Raw genomic sequence first — 17,839 nt, 5'->3', positions numbered from 1 at the left:
ATGTCCCACCTGTTGATGAGAGTTGCCTCCCTAGTTGCCATTGCATCAGCCAGAATGGTGAGCGGGCTGGGAGCACTCATGGAAGATCCATTATATACCATTTTTCATAAAAAGGTCTTTCTTCACTTCCACCAAAATTCATTCCTAGAGTAATTCCTGAATTTCACATAAATCAAACCATCCACTTATTGGTACTTTTTTTTTTCCAAAGCCTCATACTTCTGATGAGGAGAGAAGACTTCACTCTTTCTCTAGATGTCCAGCGGGGCACTGGCATTCTATCTGCAGAGAACAAAAGCAGTTAGGAAAACATGTAGACTATTTATTTATTGCATCAGCAAAGTGATCAAGGGTCAAGCATTATCATCTACCCAGAGACGCTCTCTGAATGGAGCTCAAGCGGCATCATCCTTCTTTACCAACTAGCAGATATCCTTCCTCTAACCCTGGGAGGGCATGAGAATCCACTCCATTAGAGTACAAGCAACCTCTTGAGACATACCTCTATTAGATGTGTGTAGGGTGGCTATCTGGAGCTCTGTCCATACTGTCACAAAACATTATGCATTAGGCCAAACCTCTGCTGCAGATAAAGCTGTGGGAATGGCAGTACTGCACATATCCATACCATCTGCATCCTTGCACCCACCTCCTGTTTGACTCCTGTTTGCTAATCTCCAGTCCATCTCGAAGAAATGGGGGTTGGTTACTTGTAACTGGAGGTTCTTCAAGATGTGTGGTCTGTATTCCACTATCTGTCGTCCATCCCCGCATTGCGTATCATGACTGGATTCATGGTAAGAGGAGGAACTGGAGTATCATCATTCCACACTTCTCTTCTATCCTTGGTTCAGGGCACGAGGAGAGCAATTGTGCATGTGCGGACCAAGGGACACGGCTTACTAAAAATCTCCAGACTCGGGTATACACGTACACAATGCACCTATGTGTGGAATCACAAAGGGACCACACATCTCAAAGAACATCCAGTTACACATAAGTAACTTCCATTTTCCTTTACTGGGGGAGTGCTTCAGGGGAAGCAAATGGTGAAAGAGTGGGGGAGAAGGAAACTGGCAGAGAGAGGTAGAAATGGGAAAGGAGAGTAAGGTTGGGCAGGGCTGTTCAGGAGGCCACTGGGTCCAGTGCCCTGGAGCTAGTGCTGGCCACTGTGGGCAAGGAGCTCTGAATGTTGTAGTGATTCCATAGTTTGCACCCTGTAAGCTCTTCTGGTTGCCGCTGCTGCTGCCCACATGGCTGGAGAAAGTGATGCCCACTTGGCCTTATGCTGTATATGCATCCACGTGAGTCTGGAGCAGGTTTTCTGTGGAGCTAGAAGATCCTACCTTTGGCTATAGCTGGTGCTGGATGTTTTGGGGAACAAGCCCACAGGCCTCCATCTAATCCTACGAAAATATGTCCTTTTCTGGATTGTCATTTTTGTGGGGTGAATCAAGTTATTTCGGGCCTGAATGATTTTTGTTTGTATAGCATGACAAGATGTTTGTCTTAAACCATTTTGAGATATTCAGATATTATCTCATGTTTGTTGCATTTCAAAATGAATATAGTTGAGGGGAAGGGACCCTGGTAGCCCGGGACTTGTAGTAGGAAGTGTTGAGTTTTTCAGACTGACTTTCCACACGCTCTAAAATCTGCCTCCAGGGGTTCCATGCGGATTGGGAAGGATTTTATCCTCTTCACTAAGAAAGACACCACCATGACCTGCCTCTTCCTGTCGCGCACGTTTCACGAGGAAGAAGGCATCGATGAGGTTTGCATGCCCTTTGTCAGTCTAAAATAGAATGCTGGGTATTTGCTAAGATGAACCTTCTGTTGTTCTCTGTACCTCATCTGAGCTTCTAAGAGGAAAAGAACCTGTTCTGAGGTTGATTTTTCTTGTGGTTTCCATTGTACTTGGGGTAAAATATCTTGGTCTGAGAAGATGAACTGTATAAGAAGGTAACTCTGAGGGGATGGGAAACCATGGTTTTTGGGTGTTGGACACTGAGTTAATACCCCCTCCATTAACAGCTGAGTAGGAAGGGGATCAATGCTGTAGGTAGAGGCCATCAGAAGAAATAACTTAACCCAAGCATGGGAGCCAGTGAAGTGTGCCTTTCTCAAGAGAAAGGGTTGGAGCTTTATCTTAATCCCCATCCAATCCTTTCCACAGGTGATTGTCCCACTGCCCACCTGGAACACACGTACCCAGGAGCCCATGACCGACAACATGGAGAAATTTTCTATTGAGACTGAGCTCATTTACAAGTATTCCCCCTTCAAGTCGGAACAAGAGGTGATGGAGCAGTTTAAGAAAATCCCTGGGGAGAAGGGTAAGTGTAAACTGGTGCTGGGCATGTGGCAATTGGAGATGAAACAGGAGAAGAAATTTGGATGGCATTAGATGGAGCTAATCTCAAGTTTGTCACCTACTCAGGGACCTTGGTGATTATCTTTAATCTCAAACTGATGGATAATGGGGAGCCAGAGCTGGATGTGACCTCCAACCCCCGAGATATCCAGATGGCAGAAACACCCCCTGAAGGAACGTAAGTGCAACAGATGCTGGGGTTGTCTGTATGAATGGCTTGTGGTGGTTGTAGGTTGATGTGTCCTGTTTATGTGGTGAGTTGATGAGAATTCTGCATTTTGGAGTGCATCAGGTTGGGATTTCAGACTTTCCTTGGCTCTCCTGCTCAGTGTTCCCTCTAATTTTGTCCAAGAATGTGCAGAATGAAATTCATTGGGTGGGGGTGGAGTGGAGGGATTCGGCGTGTGGGAGGGGGCTCAAGGCTGGAGTAGAGGGTTGGGGTATGGGGGTGGGAGAGGGCTCCAGCTGGGAGTGTGGGCTCTGGGGTGGGGCCGGGGTTGAGGGGTTTGGGGTGCAGGCTGTCCTGGGGCTGTGGTAGGGGGAGAGGACTCCCCCCAACTCTCTCTCCCCATATTGGGCTGTGGGGGGAGAGGTGCCGCAGCTGGGTTGGGTTGGGGCCGGGGGAGGAGCGCCTCTCCCCTAGCTGCGGCAGGTTGGGGCAGGGGCGCCTTTCCCCAGGCTGGGGCCGGGCTTGGGGAGGGACGCCTCTGCTCCAGCTGCAGCAGGTCCGGGGCTGGTGGAAAGGCATCTCTCTCTGCCACAGCCCTGAGCGCCTGCCTGTGTGGTGCTTAATAGGCTGCTATGCAGCCATGCATCTTAGATGCACTTAACAGCTCATGTAAGTTATTCTTGTGCTTTGGATGCCCAAAGAGGACAATAGCACATTAGCAAATGTGGCACTGATACTTGGTTAATTCAGATGTGGGGAGGGAGGGACGGACCTGGGGTACAGAGTGAGTTTTATAATCATTTGAAAGAAGGGATTCCTGGGACGGAAGGCAAATCTCTAGCCCTCCCCTCCCCCCCCCGCCCCCCGAACTGTTTGAGTGTGACTGAGTTGGGTGGCTACACCTACATTGTGACCAGACATGGAGTTCAGGTGAGGCTAGCTGCCTAACCAAGATGAGGGGGCAGTAGGACTGGATTTGAATGTTGGGTTCTCTGTTCAAAGGACTGCGGGTGGAGCCTTTTTGGGATGTGAACCGTCTGTTCAGTGTAAGGGAGTCTGGTTCACTGGTCGGACACGCACAGTTAGAGCTCTTTGCTCAGTAAAGGGGAGACTGATATGGATGGGCAAAGGCTTTCTCAGTGAAGGGGAACCTGGGACAGTGCTCAGGGTGGCTCATCATGGTGGAATGCAGACACGAGCCAGGTAGGCTGTTTTGTCCACCCTTCAAGCTGGTTTATAGCAAGAAAATAAACAAATTGGTCCTAAACCAATTAAATAGATCCTATCCAAACCCTGAGCAGCACCCCAACACTCTCCCCATACCAAGTCATAAACTTGGTATGGGGAGAGTGTTGGGGTGCTGCTCAGGGCTGGGTAGGATGGGCTGTCTTCTCTGGTAAGTGGAGTAGAGGGCACTGCTTGGGTTTGACTAGACTATCTCGTTTCTGTAAGCTCCCTCCTCTTGCAGGAAGCCGGAGCGTCGCTCCTTCCGTGCCTATGCTGCTGTCCTTTATATTGATCCCAGAATGAGGATCTTCATCCATGGACACAAAGTGCAAACCAAGCGACTTTCCTGCTGCCTCTACAAGCCCAGGTAGGAGCCATGACTTAGGGGACCATGTTGACCCGCAAGGCCCCTGTGGTCCCATTATATCCCTGGTAGCTTGCTGGGTGTGTTTGCCATGTATAAGACCCTGTAGAAGCCATAAAAATCAAGAGACGGTGGCTAATTTGAAGTCCTGGAGCAAGATTTTCAATAGTGATCAGTGTTTGCCTACTTCTGTTCCCATTAAAGTCAAGGAAAAGGCCAAGGCTTCTGAAAATCCTACCTGGAACCCATGGGGTTCAGTTCCATTTCAGGGAATACAAAGGAGTGAAGGTCATGTTCTTGGCCATGTCACAACTTTGTTTCAGACAGCAATAACCAGTTTGGTATGGCTGGGAAATTCCCACCTGGGGTATTATGAAAATTATATCACGTGGAAATGAAAGTAGGCCGAATGTCTAGAAACACTAAGTGTGTGGTGGTGGTGTTTTTAAGATACAAAAGTTAAAACTGCTGTATGATGTCTGGGCAAAATTGGTTTTTCCTCATTTTAAACTCACTCAGACATCAACTTCCAAATCCATGGAATCAGACTATGGGGGGGAAAAGGTGATGTCATGGTAGGGGTCTACTATAGACCACCAAATCAGGAGGAGGACATGGATGAGGCATTTCTAAAACAAATAACAAATATCCAAAACTCAAGACATGGTAATAGTGGGGAACTTTATTTATCCTGACATCTATTGAAAAGGTAACACGTCAAAACACAAAATATCCAATAAGTTCTTGGAGTGTATTGGGGGCAATTTTTTGTTTAAGAACATAAGAATGGCCATATTGCCTTCCGACCTTGGCTGGTGCTACACGCATCAGAAGGAACTAACAGAACAGGGCAATTTATCAAGTGATCCATCCCCTGTTGTCCAGTCCCGGCTTCTAGCAGTCGGAGGTTTAGGGGCACCTAGAGCCTAATTTAATACCAGGCGCTCAGATTCATCCTTCTTAGTATTTATACTACTTGCATTTGTATACAAACATTTATAAAATTTGTCAATATTCAGATGTCTGCCTTCATGTGATATAATTGAATAGCACTCTTTTTCATTTGACCATTTCTCTTCAGTTCCTATGTGTATTTTATCCACTTCTATCCTCTCTTCCTCACTAGGACATAGAGTATTCTCTTTAATGAATCCTCCACTAAGGGATGTGTCTGTCTGAACCATGTGCTCCTCCACACTTTTTGGCTTTCCCCCAGCTCTTAGTTTAAAAACTCCTCTATGACCTTTTTGATTCTACATGCCAGCGTTATGGTTTCGGTGGAGCCCATTCTTCCTGTATAGGTGCCTCCTTTCCCAAAATGTTCCCCAGTTCCCAATAAACCTAAGTCTCTCCTCTGAGCATCATCATCTCATCCATGCATTGAGAGCCTGCAGTTCTGCCTGTCCGTCTGGCCCTATCCAGCTGGAACTGGAAGAATTTTGGAAAATGCTATCCTGGCAGTCCTGGACTTTAATCTCTTGTCTAGCAGCCTAAATTTGGCCTCCTACATTTTCCATATGTCATTGGTACCTACCTATACCATGAGCCTCCCCAGCACTGCATGTACATCTGTCCAGATGGCTTGAGAGGTTTGCAACCTTTTCACCTGGCAGGGAGTTTACCATGCAGTTCTCCCGGTTATCACAAACCCAACTATCTTTATTTCTAATAATCTAATCCCCCAATCCAAGTCAAAAACATGGAGACCTGGGAGAAGGTTCGGAATCTGGGGGTAGCATGGGCCATTATAGCAGGGTTAAGGGAGAGACGAGAGAACATGGGGGGGGAAATCAAATCAGTATCTTAGATGTCTGTATACTGATGCGAGAAGTATGGGGGATAAGCAGGCGGAACTTGAAATACTAGTTAATAAACACAACTGTGACATAGTTGGCATCCTAGAGACTTGGTGGAATAATACACATAACTGGAATATTGGTATAGAAGGGTACAGTTTGCTCAAGAAGGACAGGCAGGGGAAAAAGGGAGGAGGTGTTCCCTTCTATATTAAAAATGTATACACTTGGACTGGGGTTGAGATGGAAATAGGAGACAGACTTATTGAAAGTCTCTGGGTAAAGATCAAGAGTAAAAAACAAGGGTGAGATCATGGTACTACAGACCCCCTAGCCAGGAAGAAGAGGTGGAGGAGGCTTTTTTTAAACAAGTAACAAAATCATCCGAAGCCCAGGATTTGGTTGTGATGGGGAACTTCAGCTACCCAGAAACCTGTTGAGAAAATAACACCGCAGGGCACAGATTATCCAACAAGTTCTTGGAATGTATTGGAGACAACTTTGTATTTCAGAAGGTGGAGAAAGCTACCAGGGGAGAGACTGTTGTAGATTTCATTTTGACAAATAGGGAGGAACAGGTTGAGAATTTGAAAGTGGAAGGCAGCTCAGATGAAAGTGATCACGAAATGGTAGAGTTTATGATTCTAAGGAATGGTAGGAGGGAAACCAGCACAATAAAGATAATGGATTTCAAGGAGGCAGGCTTTAGCAAACTCAGGGAGTTGGTAGGTAAGATCTCATGGGAAGCAAGTCTAAGGGGGAAAATGATTGAAGACAGTTGCCAGTTTTTCAAAGAGACATTATTAAGGGCACAAGAGCAAACTATCCCACTGCGTAGGGAAAATAGGAAGTATGGCGACAGAGCATCCTGGCTTAACCAGGAGATCATCAATCATCAAACTCCAAAAAAAAAAAAAAAATCCTATGAAAAGTGGAAACTAGGTCAAATTACAAAAGATGAATATAGACAAATAACACAAGTATGTAGGGATAAAATTAGGAAGGCCAAAGCGCAGAATGAAATTAAAATAGCTAGAGACATAAAGGGTAACAAGAAAACATTCTATGAATACATTAGAAGAAAGAGAGAGACCAAGGACAGGGGAGGCGCATTACTTAATGGGGGGGAGGGGAGAATAACTGAAAATGGCAGAAATGGTTAATTACTTTTTGTTTCAATTTTCACCAAAAAGGTTAGAAGCGGTTAGACATTGAACATAGTGAATGCCAGTGAAAATGAGGTAGGATCAGAGGCTGAAATAGGAAAAGAGCAAGTTAAAAATTACTTAAAGTTAAATGTCTTCAGATCACCAGGGCCTGATGAAATGCATCCTAGAATACTCAAGGAGCTGACTGAGATGATATCTGAACCATTGACTCTCTTTGAAAAGTCATGGGAGACAGGAGAGATTCCAGAAAACTGGAAAATGGCACTATATTTGCCCATTTATAAAAAGGGAAATAAGGAAAATCCGGGGAATTAACCAGTTAGCTTAACTTCTGTACCCAGAATGATGATGGAGCAAATCATTAAGCAATCAATTTGCAAACACCTAGAAGATAGTAAGGTGATAAGTAACAGTCAGCATGGATTTGTCAAGAACAATTCGTGTCAAACCAAGCTAATAGCTTTCTTTGACAGGGTAATGAGCCTTGTGGAGATGCGGGAAGTGGTAGAAGTGGTCTATCTGACTTTAGTAAGGCTTTTGAAACCGTCCCGCATGACTGTCTCATAAAAATACTACGGAAATACAGTCTAGATGGAGCTACTATAAGGTCGGTGCATGACTGGTGGGGAAACTGTTCCCAGAGAGTTGTGGCTCTGTGGCTCACAGTCAAGCTGTAAGGGCTTATCAAGTGCAGTCCTGCAGGGATCAGTTCTGGGTCCGGTTCTGTTCAATATCTTCATCAGTGATTTAGATAATGGCATAGAAGAGAGTACACTTGTAAAATTCCCAGATGATACCAAACTGGGAGGAATTGCAGGTGCTTTGGAGAATTAAAATTTGGACAAACTGGAGAAATGGACAAATGCAAAGCGCTCCACTTAGGGAGGAACAATCAGTTTCACACATACAAAATGGGAAATGACTGCCTAGGAAGGAGTACTACAGAAAAGGATCTGGGGGGTCATAGTGGCTCACAAGATAAATATGAGTCAACAGTGTAACACTGTGTTGCAAAAAAAAAAAAAAAAAGCAAACATCATTCTAGAAAGTATTAGCAGGAGTTTTGTAAGCAAGACACAAGAAGTAATTCTTCTGCTCTACTCTGCACTGATTAGGACTCAACTGGGGCATTGTGTCCAGTTGTGGGCACCAAATTTCAGGAAAAATGTGGACAAATTGGAGAAAGTCCAGAGAAGAGCAACAAAAATGATTAAAGGTCTAGAAAACATGACCAGTGCAGGAAGATTGAAAAAAATTGGGTTTGTTTAGTCTGGAGAAGAGAAGACTGAGAGGGGACATAAGTTTTCAAGTACATAAAAGGTTGGTACAAGGAGGAGGGACAAAAGTTGTTCTCCTTAACCTCAGGATAGGACAAGAAGCAATGGGCTTAAATTGCAGGAAGGCAGTTTAGGTTGGACATTAGGAAAAACTTCCTAACTGTCAGGGTAGTTAAACACTGGAATAAATTGCTGAGGGAGGTTGTGGAATCTCCATCATTGGAGATTTTTAAGAGCAGGTTAGACATACACCTTTAGGGGTGGTTTAGATAATACTTAGTCTTGTCTTGAGTGCAGGGGACTGGACTGGATGACCTCTTGAGGTAACTTCTAGTCCTATGATTCTCTGATTACTATTATTTCTCTCTTCCTAATAAGAGGTGGTCCCTCCCCTGGAGAGAAATCCTCAGCGCAAGAGGATACCATGACATCATCTGGAAGGATGGTTCCAATTATGGGATCAGTTCCCTCTGCTGCTGCATGATATTCCTCCTTCCCTGAGACTTTCATCCTCTTGAACAGCACAGAAGCTATCAGACTGTGGGTGGGATTGTTCTGCTGTGTTCAAGAACATCTTGTCTGTGTATCTTTCTGTCACCCTTAGTTCTTCCAGTTCAGCCACTCTGGTCTCAAGATCCTGTACTTGGTCTCTAATGTCCATGAGCCTCTTTCACCAAATGCAGGGGGGAAAAAACCCTTTGGAAGATGGAGGAAGTAGCCAGGACGGCAGCCATTTTAGACTTGATTCTGACTAAGAGGAATTGGTTGTAAATATGGATGTTGAAGTCCTTTTGAGTGAAAGTGATCATGAAATTATAGATTTCATAATTCTAAGGAAAGGGGAAAGAGTGAGAGAAGCAGAATAAGGATTTCAAAAAAGCAGACTCTAGCAAACTCAATTTTCTTTCCATGGACCTTACCTATTAGTTCTAAGGGATAAAGGAGTTCTGTAGAGCTGGTAGTTCTTCGCGTAGATGCATGTATTCCACTCAGGTGTGTGCATGCCCACCATGCTGGAGCTGGAGGCTTTTGTGTAGCAGTAACTGTAGAGGGGTGATGCTCATGACTTTGACTCCTCCCCTGGCTATATGAGGTGGCACTGCCCTGACCCCTATGTTTTCTCACCACCTGTAGCTGGAATCGGAGCTTTGTATGGTTGTAGTTGCACAACCTTGCATTTAGTCTTAACTTAGTTTATTGTATCTTTAGTAGTTCGTCGATAGCGTTCCCCATTGATGCCCTCACCGTGGTCCCTCATGTGGAGGGACGATCCCCAACAACAACCCCCGCACACTGTGCCTGCTTTGGCTTGGTGAGACCCACCTTAAAAAGCATTGGCCGTTCTGTAGGTTGTTCAAGAAGTGGACTCAGTTGGCGTGGGACCTTCATCTCAAGCAGCACCTGATTGAACAGGCCATTCAGCCTGATCCGGTACTGAGGCCCTACTTGGGTCGAAGATCACCCTTGGGTTCAGAGAGTGCTGCTGCCTCTTGGTCCGGGGCAGGCGACTCTCCCAAGATGTTGAGGAGCTGTTCTCCATTGTTGGCGCCGAGGAATAGATGTCATAAGACTAGTGGGGACCACTCCAGGTTGCGGGCAGACTCCTCTGCCTCCCCAGAAAAAGCACAGACCAGCACAGGACCAGTTCCGGCATGCAGGATGGTGCAGGTTCCTCTGACTCTTCCCAAGAACCAAGTGGCAAGGGCAGAAATCCCATATTGTTGACTATGGTTCTGGCCTCCGGGCGTCTGTTGAGTCCGGTATCGACGTCTGCAATGCTGGTATTGACTATGCACTGTGTCACTGTATCAGGCTGTGGCGGACATGCTCTGCCTTTCCCTTCCATCCTCTCCGCTGGTCCAGGGTTTTCCAAGGCTTGTGCCATTGGCAGCCCCTCCAATATAGCGTGCCACTGAACCTTTGTTCCTCTCGGCACCGTACCTAGATGCTTCTCTTCCTGTGATGGGCATGAAGCTAGTATTGGAATCAGTGCAGGGGACCTCGGCACGGGGACTATCTTTGGACCTGCTGCAGTCAACACCAAAGATACTCCCATGGCAGCTCACACCACTCTCAACATAGATGCACTCGGGCACTCCAGTACCGGTGTTTGCGCTGGGACTGACGCTGCCTTTGGCACCAGCATGGTTGGTGCCAATAGTACTGCCATCACTGGGGGCACCAATTCCCACCTCATTCTGGACAATGGATGAATCAGAATGCCTGTTGACGCCCTTAGGCATCGCTCCTCCCAGGCCGCCAAGATCCTGGGTCTCTGATTCCAAGTTGGAGGCGTTATCCTCCCACTCTGCATTACACGATGAACTCTGGGGACTGCCAATGGACCAATATGACTCCTAGAGTTGGCACGTGCCCCGTGGCTGAGACAGAGGTCCATGTCTTGGTTCCTACTGGCCACCGTATCAGTGGCCTCCTTGGACTTGGTGGGATGCTCCTTGCTTTCAGAGATCCTGCTCTTGGTCCAGTTCAAAGCTGAAGTCACGTGGATTAGCTGTAAACCCAGGTATCAATGGTCTTCCCCTCTGCTGAGCTGCCGGGGTCCTCCCGGGTCTGTCTTCCTGGGCACGAGAGACTGTTCTGGCTCAGCCAAGACTCTCGTCCTTGTCTCCAGATGATGCCATATTTCCTTATTCATCCTCCCCTTCTATTCCGGAAGACTTCAAGGTGTATCAGGACCTTTTACGCTATGTAGCTGCATCCCTGGGCATCCAGGAGGAGTTTCTCCAAGAGAACACACCAAACCGGTGGACATTTTACAGCTCGCCATCCCTGGGAGAGTGGCCCTCCCAGTCAGCGATGTGCTCCTTGAGCTGGTGAAAGCCCTGTGGAGTACACCACCGGCCTGACTAAGTGCATGAAAAAGTGCTATTTTGTTCGCATGCAAGGATTTGGGGTGTTCTATTCCTTTCGGGCCCTGAATTTCGTGGTGGTAAGAGGTTCCAGCAGAGTAGGTTCCAGTCTATGCCCAAGGACCGAGACTCCAAGCGATTGGTTCTTCTGGGCAGGAAGATCTATACCTCATCATCCCTGCAGATGAGGATCATAGATCAACAAGCTTTGCTGTACAAGTATGATTTCCTCAATTTGTCAGCCATGTCTAAATTCAACAACCATTTGCTCAAGGCCTCACATGAGGAGTTTTGGGCATTCATTGTGGAAGACTGCTTGGTAGCCAGAACATCCCTGAAGTCCACCCTCAACCTTGTGGACTCCTTGGCCAGGGTGATGGCCTCAGCGGAACCTATGAGGATGGCTTCTTGGTTGCAAAACCCTGGGATTGCTTTGGATATCCAGCAAACCACTGAGGACTTGCCCTTTGACAGCTGAGTCTTATTCCCAGACATGACAGATGGGTCATGCTGCTGCTTTAAGGGTTCCTGGGTTCCTGTGAGATCCTTGGGCATGTACGTGCTATCTGCACAAAGACACCACTATGGGGTGCAGCAATAGTATTGCCTGCAGCATTCCTTTGCGCAGTCTTTTCCCCCGAAACAGTGGGAATACCCTAGAAGAAGGGATAGATCCCAAGAGAGGATGCAATCAGGCTCAGGCTTCGGGCACTCAACACTCTCTCCCCCTGGTGCTGTCTGAGTACCCATTTTGACTCTTTTTATCCAGAGCACTGGTCCAGTCATTACCCCCACCCTCTCTGTTCCTCCATCCCTTTGAGGACAGGCTGGCCCACTTTTTTACAATGCTTGGGACTTGATTACTTCTGATAGCTGGGTCCTAGACACCGTCATATCGGGCTACATAATCAAGTTCCTCTTCACAGACCCTTTTCACACCCCTCCCCATCCCTCTTCAGGGACCCCTCTCACAAAACACTCTCATCGAGCAGGTCAGCTCTGACGTTGGAAGCGGTGGAGGAAGTTCCGCCAGAACACTCTGGCCACAGCTTTTACTTCTGGTACTTCCTGATACTGAAATCCCAGGCCAGGGTGGAGACCTATTCTTGACCTTCGCAGCCTCAGCAAATCCATCAAGTATGTGAGTTCCGCATGATCACTCTATTAGCTATCTTCCCTGTGCAGTTTCAGAATGACTGGTTTGCTGCTCTGGATCTACTCTCATGTGGCAATTCTTCTGAGTCACAGGAAGTTTTTGTTTTGTGGTAGGAGAATGACACTTTCAGCATACAGTTCTCCTGTTCAGCTCCCACTCAAAAAATCGAGTTCATTGGAGCCCTGTTAGATTCCATGAGGTAGAGGGCGTTCCTGCCAACCGACTGATTCCAGGCAATGCAACAGCTCTTCCTCAGTCTGCAATCTCAGCCCTCCACGACAGTCCCCATGTGTCTGAGCCTATTGGGTCGCATGTCCACCAGTGGTCCAGTTTTGCAGGCTATGCCTTCTCCCTCTTCAGATGTGGTTCAGGACAGTCTACCACCCTGCCCTGCATTCTCTGCACAGTTTGGTTCACCTGCATCCACCAGTCCTAGATTCTTTGCCTTAGTGAGAGTCCCCACACAACATGTGCCAAGGAGTCCCCTTTGCTTGACCATCTCCAACTGACACTTCCCTTCTGGGTTGTGGGGGGCGCATCTGGACTTGTTGAGGTTGCAGAGCCTCTTGTTGGAACAGGAAGCCTCACTCCATATCAACGTGTTGGAACTTTGGGCCATCCACAATGTATGTTGTGCCTTCAGGGACCGCATAAGACACTCAATGGTTCACATGTTACCACTATGATGTACTATGTGAATAAACAAGGGGGAGCACATTCCAGGTTACTCTGCCTGGAGGTGACCAATCTGTAGCAATTTTGCGTTGAAGAAGACATCTCTCTGGTAGCAGTCCACTGGCCACGGGTGCAAAATCATCTCACCGGCCATCTCAACAGGGTCTTCTCCCTAAACCAAAAGTGACTTCTGAAGGAGCGTGTCCTCCAGGTCATCTTTGCAACATGGGGGCGCAACCTGTTTGTGAGAAAACAAAACAAAGGGCTGGTCTACACTACACAGTTAGTCACTACACTACACTAATTATTATGTCAATGTCTACACTCTAGCCTTGTTCCCACTGATGTAAGTGTCCTCCTACACTGACATCATAACTCCACCTCTACCAGAGGCATAGGGCGTATGTTGGTGCAGTTAGGGCAACGCAGTGTAGACACTGCATTACTTACATTGGCTGCTGGCTGTCTTGTCAATTTGTGGTCAGTTCACTAAGTGTGTTTGGCAGCAATATCAACGTTTCATCCCCCTGTTCAAGAGAAGTCCATTTTTTCCAGTGCCATGGTTGACGGGATTTTGGAAAGGGTTTCTCCGCTTTCATTCTCCAGTCTGAAAACCGGTGCCCCTTTGGGACCTAAATATGGTTGTGGCTGTTCTCATGGGCCTGTCATTCACGCCTCTTAAGTCCTGTCCACTGCCTCTCCTGTCTCAGAAAACTGTGTCCCTGATAGCTATCACATCTGCAAGAAGGGTGTGTGAATTGCAAGCGCTCATGGCCAAGCCAGCCTACACGCAGTTCTCCAAGGACAAAGTGACACTTCAACTGCACCCAAAGTTTTTGTCTAAGGTGGCATCTCAGTTACACCACCTGATTCAGTTGAATTTGCGACTTAGGGAAAAACACGGGTCCTCTTCCCCTGAGGAACAGCCTCTCCATAACTGGGATGTCTGGCGATGTCTGACATTTTGTCTAGACAGGACTTAAATTGTTTCATGCTTTACCTTGCCTGTTTGTCCCCTATACGGACTGCACGAAGGGGCAAGCAGTCTCTGCTCAGACCATCTCTAGATTGATAATATCTTGTATCAAGACTGCGTATGAAATAGCTTTGGCTATGCCTCCTCAGAGGATATGGGCTCACTCCATGAGGGTGCAAGCGACGTTCATAGCATTCCTCAATGACCTTTCCATACTGGACATTTGGAGGCTGGCTGCATATATGTTTACGGACCATTATGTTATTACTGCATTGTCCAGAGCAGACGCAGGCCTCAGAAGTGCAGTTCTGTGATCCCTATTCCAGAAGACTCCAAGCCCTGCCTCCAGATTGGGGTACTACTTGAGAGTCATCTAAGTGGAATACATGTCTGCATCTACTCAAAGAAGAAGAAATGGTTACTTACTGTAACTGTGGTTCTTTGAGATGTGATGCAGGCATGTATTCCACAACCCATCCCCTCTGCATGAGACTTTCAGTGCAAAGGAACTGAGGGAGGTTGGGGTGGCACTGCCTGATATAGCCAAGTGAAGAGCCACAGCCACGAGGCGAGAGTGCCATCCCTTTGTGGGTATAGCTAGACAAAAGGTTCCAGCACGCTGGGCGCACACACTCCAAATTGGAATACACATCAGGGACACTTAAGGAACCAGCTGAAGCAATCTCAAAACTGTCAGCAGTTATCTTTGAGAACTCATGGAGGATGGGTGAGGTCTCAGACGGCTGGATACATGTAGGATACATTGTAGACCCTATCTTTAAAAAGGGGAATAAAAAGCACCTGGGGAATTTTAGACCAGACATCCTAACTTTGATACCTGGAAAGATACTGGAACAAATTATAAGTCAATAATTTTGTAAGCACCTAGATGAAAATAGGGTTATAAAGAAATAGCTGGTTCGGATTTGTCAAAGAACAAATCATACCAAACCAGTTTAACTTCCTTCTTAGATAGTTACTGGCCTAGTTACTGGCCTAGTTACTGGGGCGAACGCTGTTGACATGATATATCTTGATTTTAGTAAGGTGTGACAAAGTTCCTGCTCTACCTTGGTGGGTCTTGTGCTTCTTGGCGGATTTGCTCGTCTTGGTGCTTCACGGCAGCCCTCAGCTTGGCCGTTTTTCTGAATTCACAGTCCAGGTAGACTCCTCCTGGGTCTGACCAGGAGTTGGGAGGATTTGAGGGGAACCTGGGCCTGCCCTCTACTCCAGGTTCCAGCCCAGGGTCCTGATTAGCCTGCCTGATTTTAAAACCCAGGTGCCCTGATTAGCCTGCCTTAATTGATTCCAGCAGCTTCTTGATTGGCTGCAGGTGTTCTAATCAGCCTGTCTGTCTTAATTGTCTCCAGAAGGTTCCTGATTGTTCTGGAACCTTCCCTGTTACCTTACCCAGGGAAAAGGGACCTACTTAGCCTGGGGCTAATATATCTGCCTTCTATTATTCTCCTATAGCCATCTGGCCTGACCCTGTCACATATCGCCTCACCCCGTAGTGCTGGGGGGGGGGGTGGAATTGGGACGTCAGGCAGTGTACTCATGACAAGCCATCTGCATTGCCATGGTGGCTTCCAGCCTAGTGTTGTATGGTGAATTGGAAAGGTTGTAGGGACAGGAACCATCTGGTCACCCTTGCGTTCTTCTCTTTATTTCACTGCATCCACTGGAGGGGTGCATGGTCGGTCACAAGGGTAAACCGTCGTCCCAGAAGATAATAACATAGTGTTTCCATGGCCCGTTTCGCAGCTAGGCACTCTCTTTCAACCACGGCATACTTCTGCTGTCTTGGGAGGAGTTTCCTGCTGAGGTAGAGGATTGGGTGTTCTTCATCTCTGACCATCTGCGATAGGACAGCTCCCAATCCTCCTTCAGATGTTTGTAAAACGAATTTTTTGTTGAAGTCTGGGGCTATAAGCACGGGGTTACTGCAGAGGGCTGTCCGTAGATCCATGAATGCTTTCTCTCTGGCATCTGTCCACTTCACCATGTCTGGACCCCAGGCTTTTATCAGGTCTGTCAGGGGACTTGCTCGGGTAGCAAAATGGGGAATAAATCATCGGTAGTACCCCACACACCCAGGAATGCCCGGACTTGCTTTTTCCAATTCGGCCGGGGCCAATTTTGGATAGCCTCTAGTTTGTTTAGTTGAGGCTTGATCATAGAATCATAAAATATCAGGGTTGGAAGGGACCTCAGGAGGTCATCTAGTCCAACCCCCTGCTCAAAAGCAGGACCCATCCCCAATTAAATCATCCCAGCCAGGGCTTTGTCAAGCCTGACCTTTAAAAACTTCTAAGGAAGGAGATTCCACCACCTCCCTAGGCAACGCATTCCAGTGTTTCACCACTGTTCTCTGAGCTCATGCAGTCCTCCCACACTGAAAGAGCCCAGCAGAATGTGCGGAGTCAGACAATGGCAGAATCCAGGAAAGCACAAAATGAACGCGAGGAGGGATGCACGAGAGGACAGATGGCTGGAGCAACAAGAGAGGTGGTGGGATCAAGAGGAAAGGTGGTGGCAGCATGATGAAAAGAGGCAGGATGCAATGCTGAGGCTACTGGAGGATCAAACTGATATGCTCCGGCATGTAGTTGAGGTGCAGGAAAGGCACAGACCGCCACTGCAGCCCCTGTGTAACCAACCCCCCCCCACCCCCCACCCAAGTTCCATTGCCTCCTCACCCAGATGCCCAAGAATGCGGGGGGCCCTCCAGGCACTCAACCACTCCACCCCAGAGGACTGCCCAAGCAACAGAAGGCTGGCATTCAATAAATTTTGAAGTGCAGTGTGGCCTTGTGCTTCCTTTCTCCCCCACCCCTCCTGGGCTACCTTGGCAGTTATCCCCCTATTTTGTGTGATGAATTAATAAAGAATACATGAATTTGAAACAATAATGACTTTATTGCCTCTGCAAGCAGTGATCGAAGGGCGGTGGGAGGGCGGTTGGCTTATAGGGAGAGAAGTAGCATTAACCAAGGGGGTGGGTTTTCCTCAAGGAGAAACAAACAGGACTGTCACACTGTAGCCTGGCCAGTCATGAAACTGGTTTTCAAAGCTTTTCTGATGCGCAGCACACCCTGCTGTGCTCTTCTAACCGCGCCAGTGTCTGGCTGCATGTAATCATCAGCCGGGCAATTTGTCTCAGCTTCCCACCCCACCATAAACATCTTCCCCCTTACTCTCACAGAGATTGTGGAGCAAGCAGCAATAACAATGGGAATAGTGGTTTCGCTGAGGTCTAACCGAGTCAGTAAACTGTGCCATCATGCCCCTTCCTACAATGTAGCCAAGGTATTTAGCCTCGGCTAGCCCTATAGCACACTTGGCTGGGTTGGCTGTGAGGCCAGCCTATCTTAGCGTGTCCAGAACCACTTCCACCTTTCCTAAGTGGGTTTCCCAGTCGGGGGTGTGAATAATCACATCATCCAGGTTTGCTACTGCATAACTGGTATGGGGCCGTAGGAGCTTGTCCATAAGACGCTGGAAGGTGTCAGGTGCTCCATGCAGTCCAAAAGGAAGAACAGTATATTGAAACAGACCCTCTTGTGTTGAGAGTGCCATCTTTTCTTTCGCATCTTTGGCAAGGGGAATCTGCTAGTATCCCTTTGTTAAATCAAGGGTGGTCAAAAATCGGGCATTGCCCAGGCAGTCGGCTAACTCATCGATATGGGATATGCATCGAATTTGGATATTTCATTCAGCCCAGTGAAAGTCATTACAAAACCTAGTGGTGCCATCAGGTTTGGGCACCAACACAATCGGGCTTTA

At 47.4% G+C, this 17,839-nt stretch overlaps 1 protein-coding gene across 4 annotated transcripts in view; it reads left to right on the top strand.

The window, feature by feature from the left end:
* The window catches only part of MORC2 (MORC family CW-type zinc finger 2), a 113,244-nt gene that overhangs the window by 32,671 nt on the left and 62,734 nt on the right, over positions 1 to 17,839 (top strand). For all 4 annotated transcript variants that reach the window (XM_073313587.1, XM_073313586.1, XM_073313588.1 and 1 more), the window contains exons 6-9: positions 1,666 to 1,774; positions 2,177 to 2,336; positions 2,441 to 2,552; positions 4,012 to 4,137. In XM_073313587.1, the coding sequence (XP_073169688.1) occupies positions 1,666 to 1,774; positions 2,177 to 2,336; positions 2,441 to 2,552; positions 4,012 to 4,137 (507 nt within the window). The remainder of the gene's footprint in view (positions 1 to 1,665; positions 1,775 to 2,176; positions 2,337 to 2,440; positions 2,553 to 4,011; positions 4,138 to 17,839) is intronic.

Source organism: Lepidochelys kempii, chromosome 15 (genome assembly GCF_965140265.1).
Source record: "Lepidochelys kempii isolate rLepKem1 chromosome 15, rLepKem1.hap2, whole genome shotgun sequence".
Lineage (NCBI taxonomy): Eukaryota > Metazoa > Chordata > Testudines > Cheloniidae > Lepidochelys > Lepidochelys kempii.
Note: the sequence above shows the minus strand (reverse complement) of the source record. Positions and strands in the feature narration are given on the sequence as shown.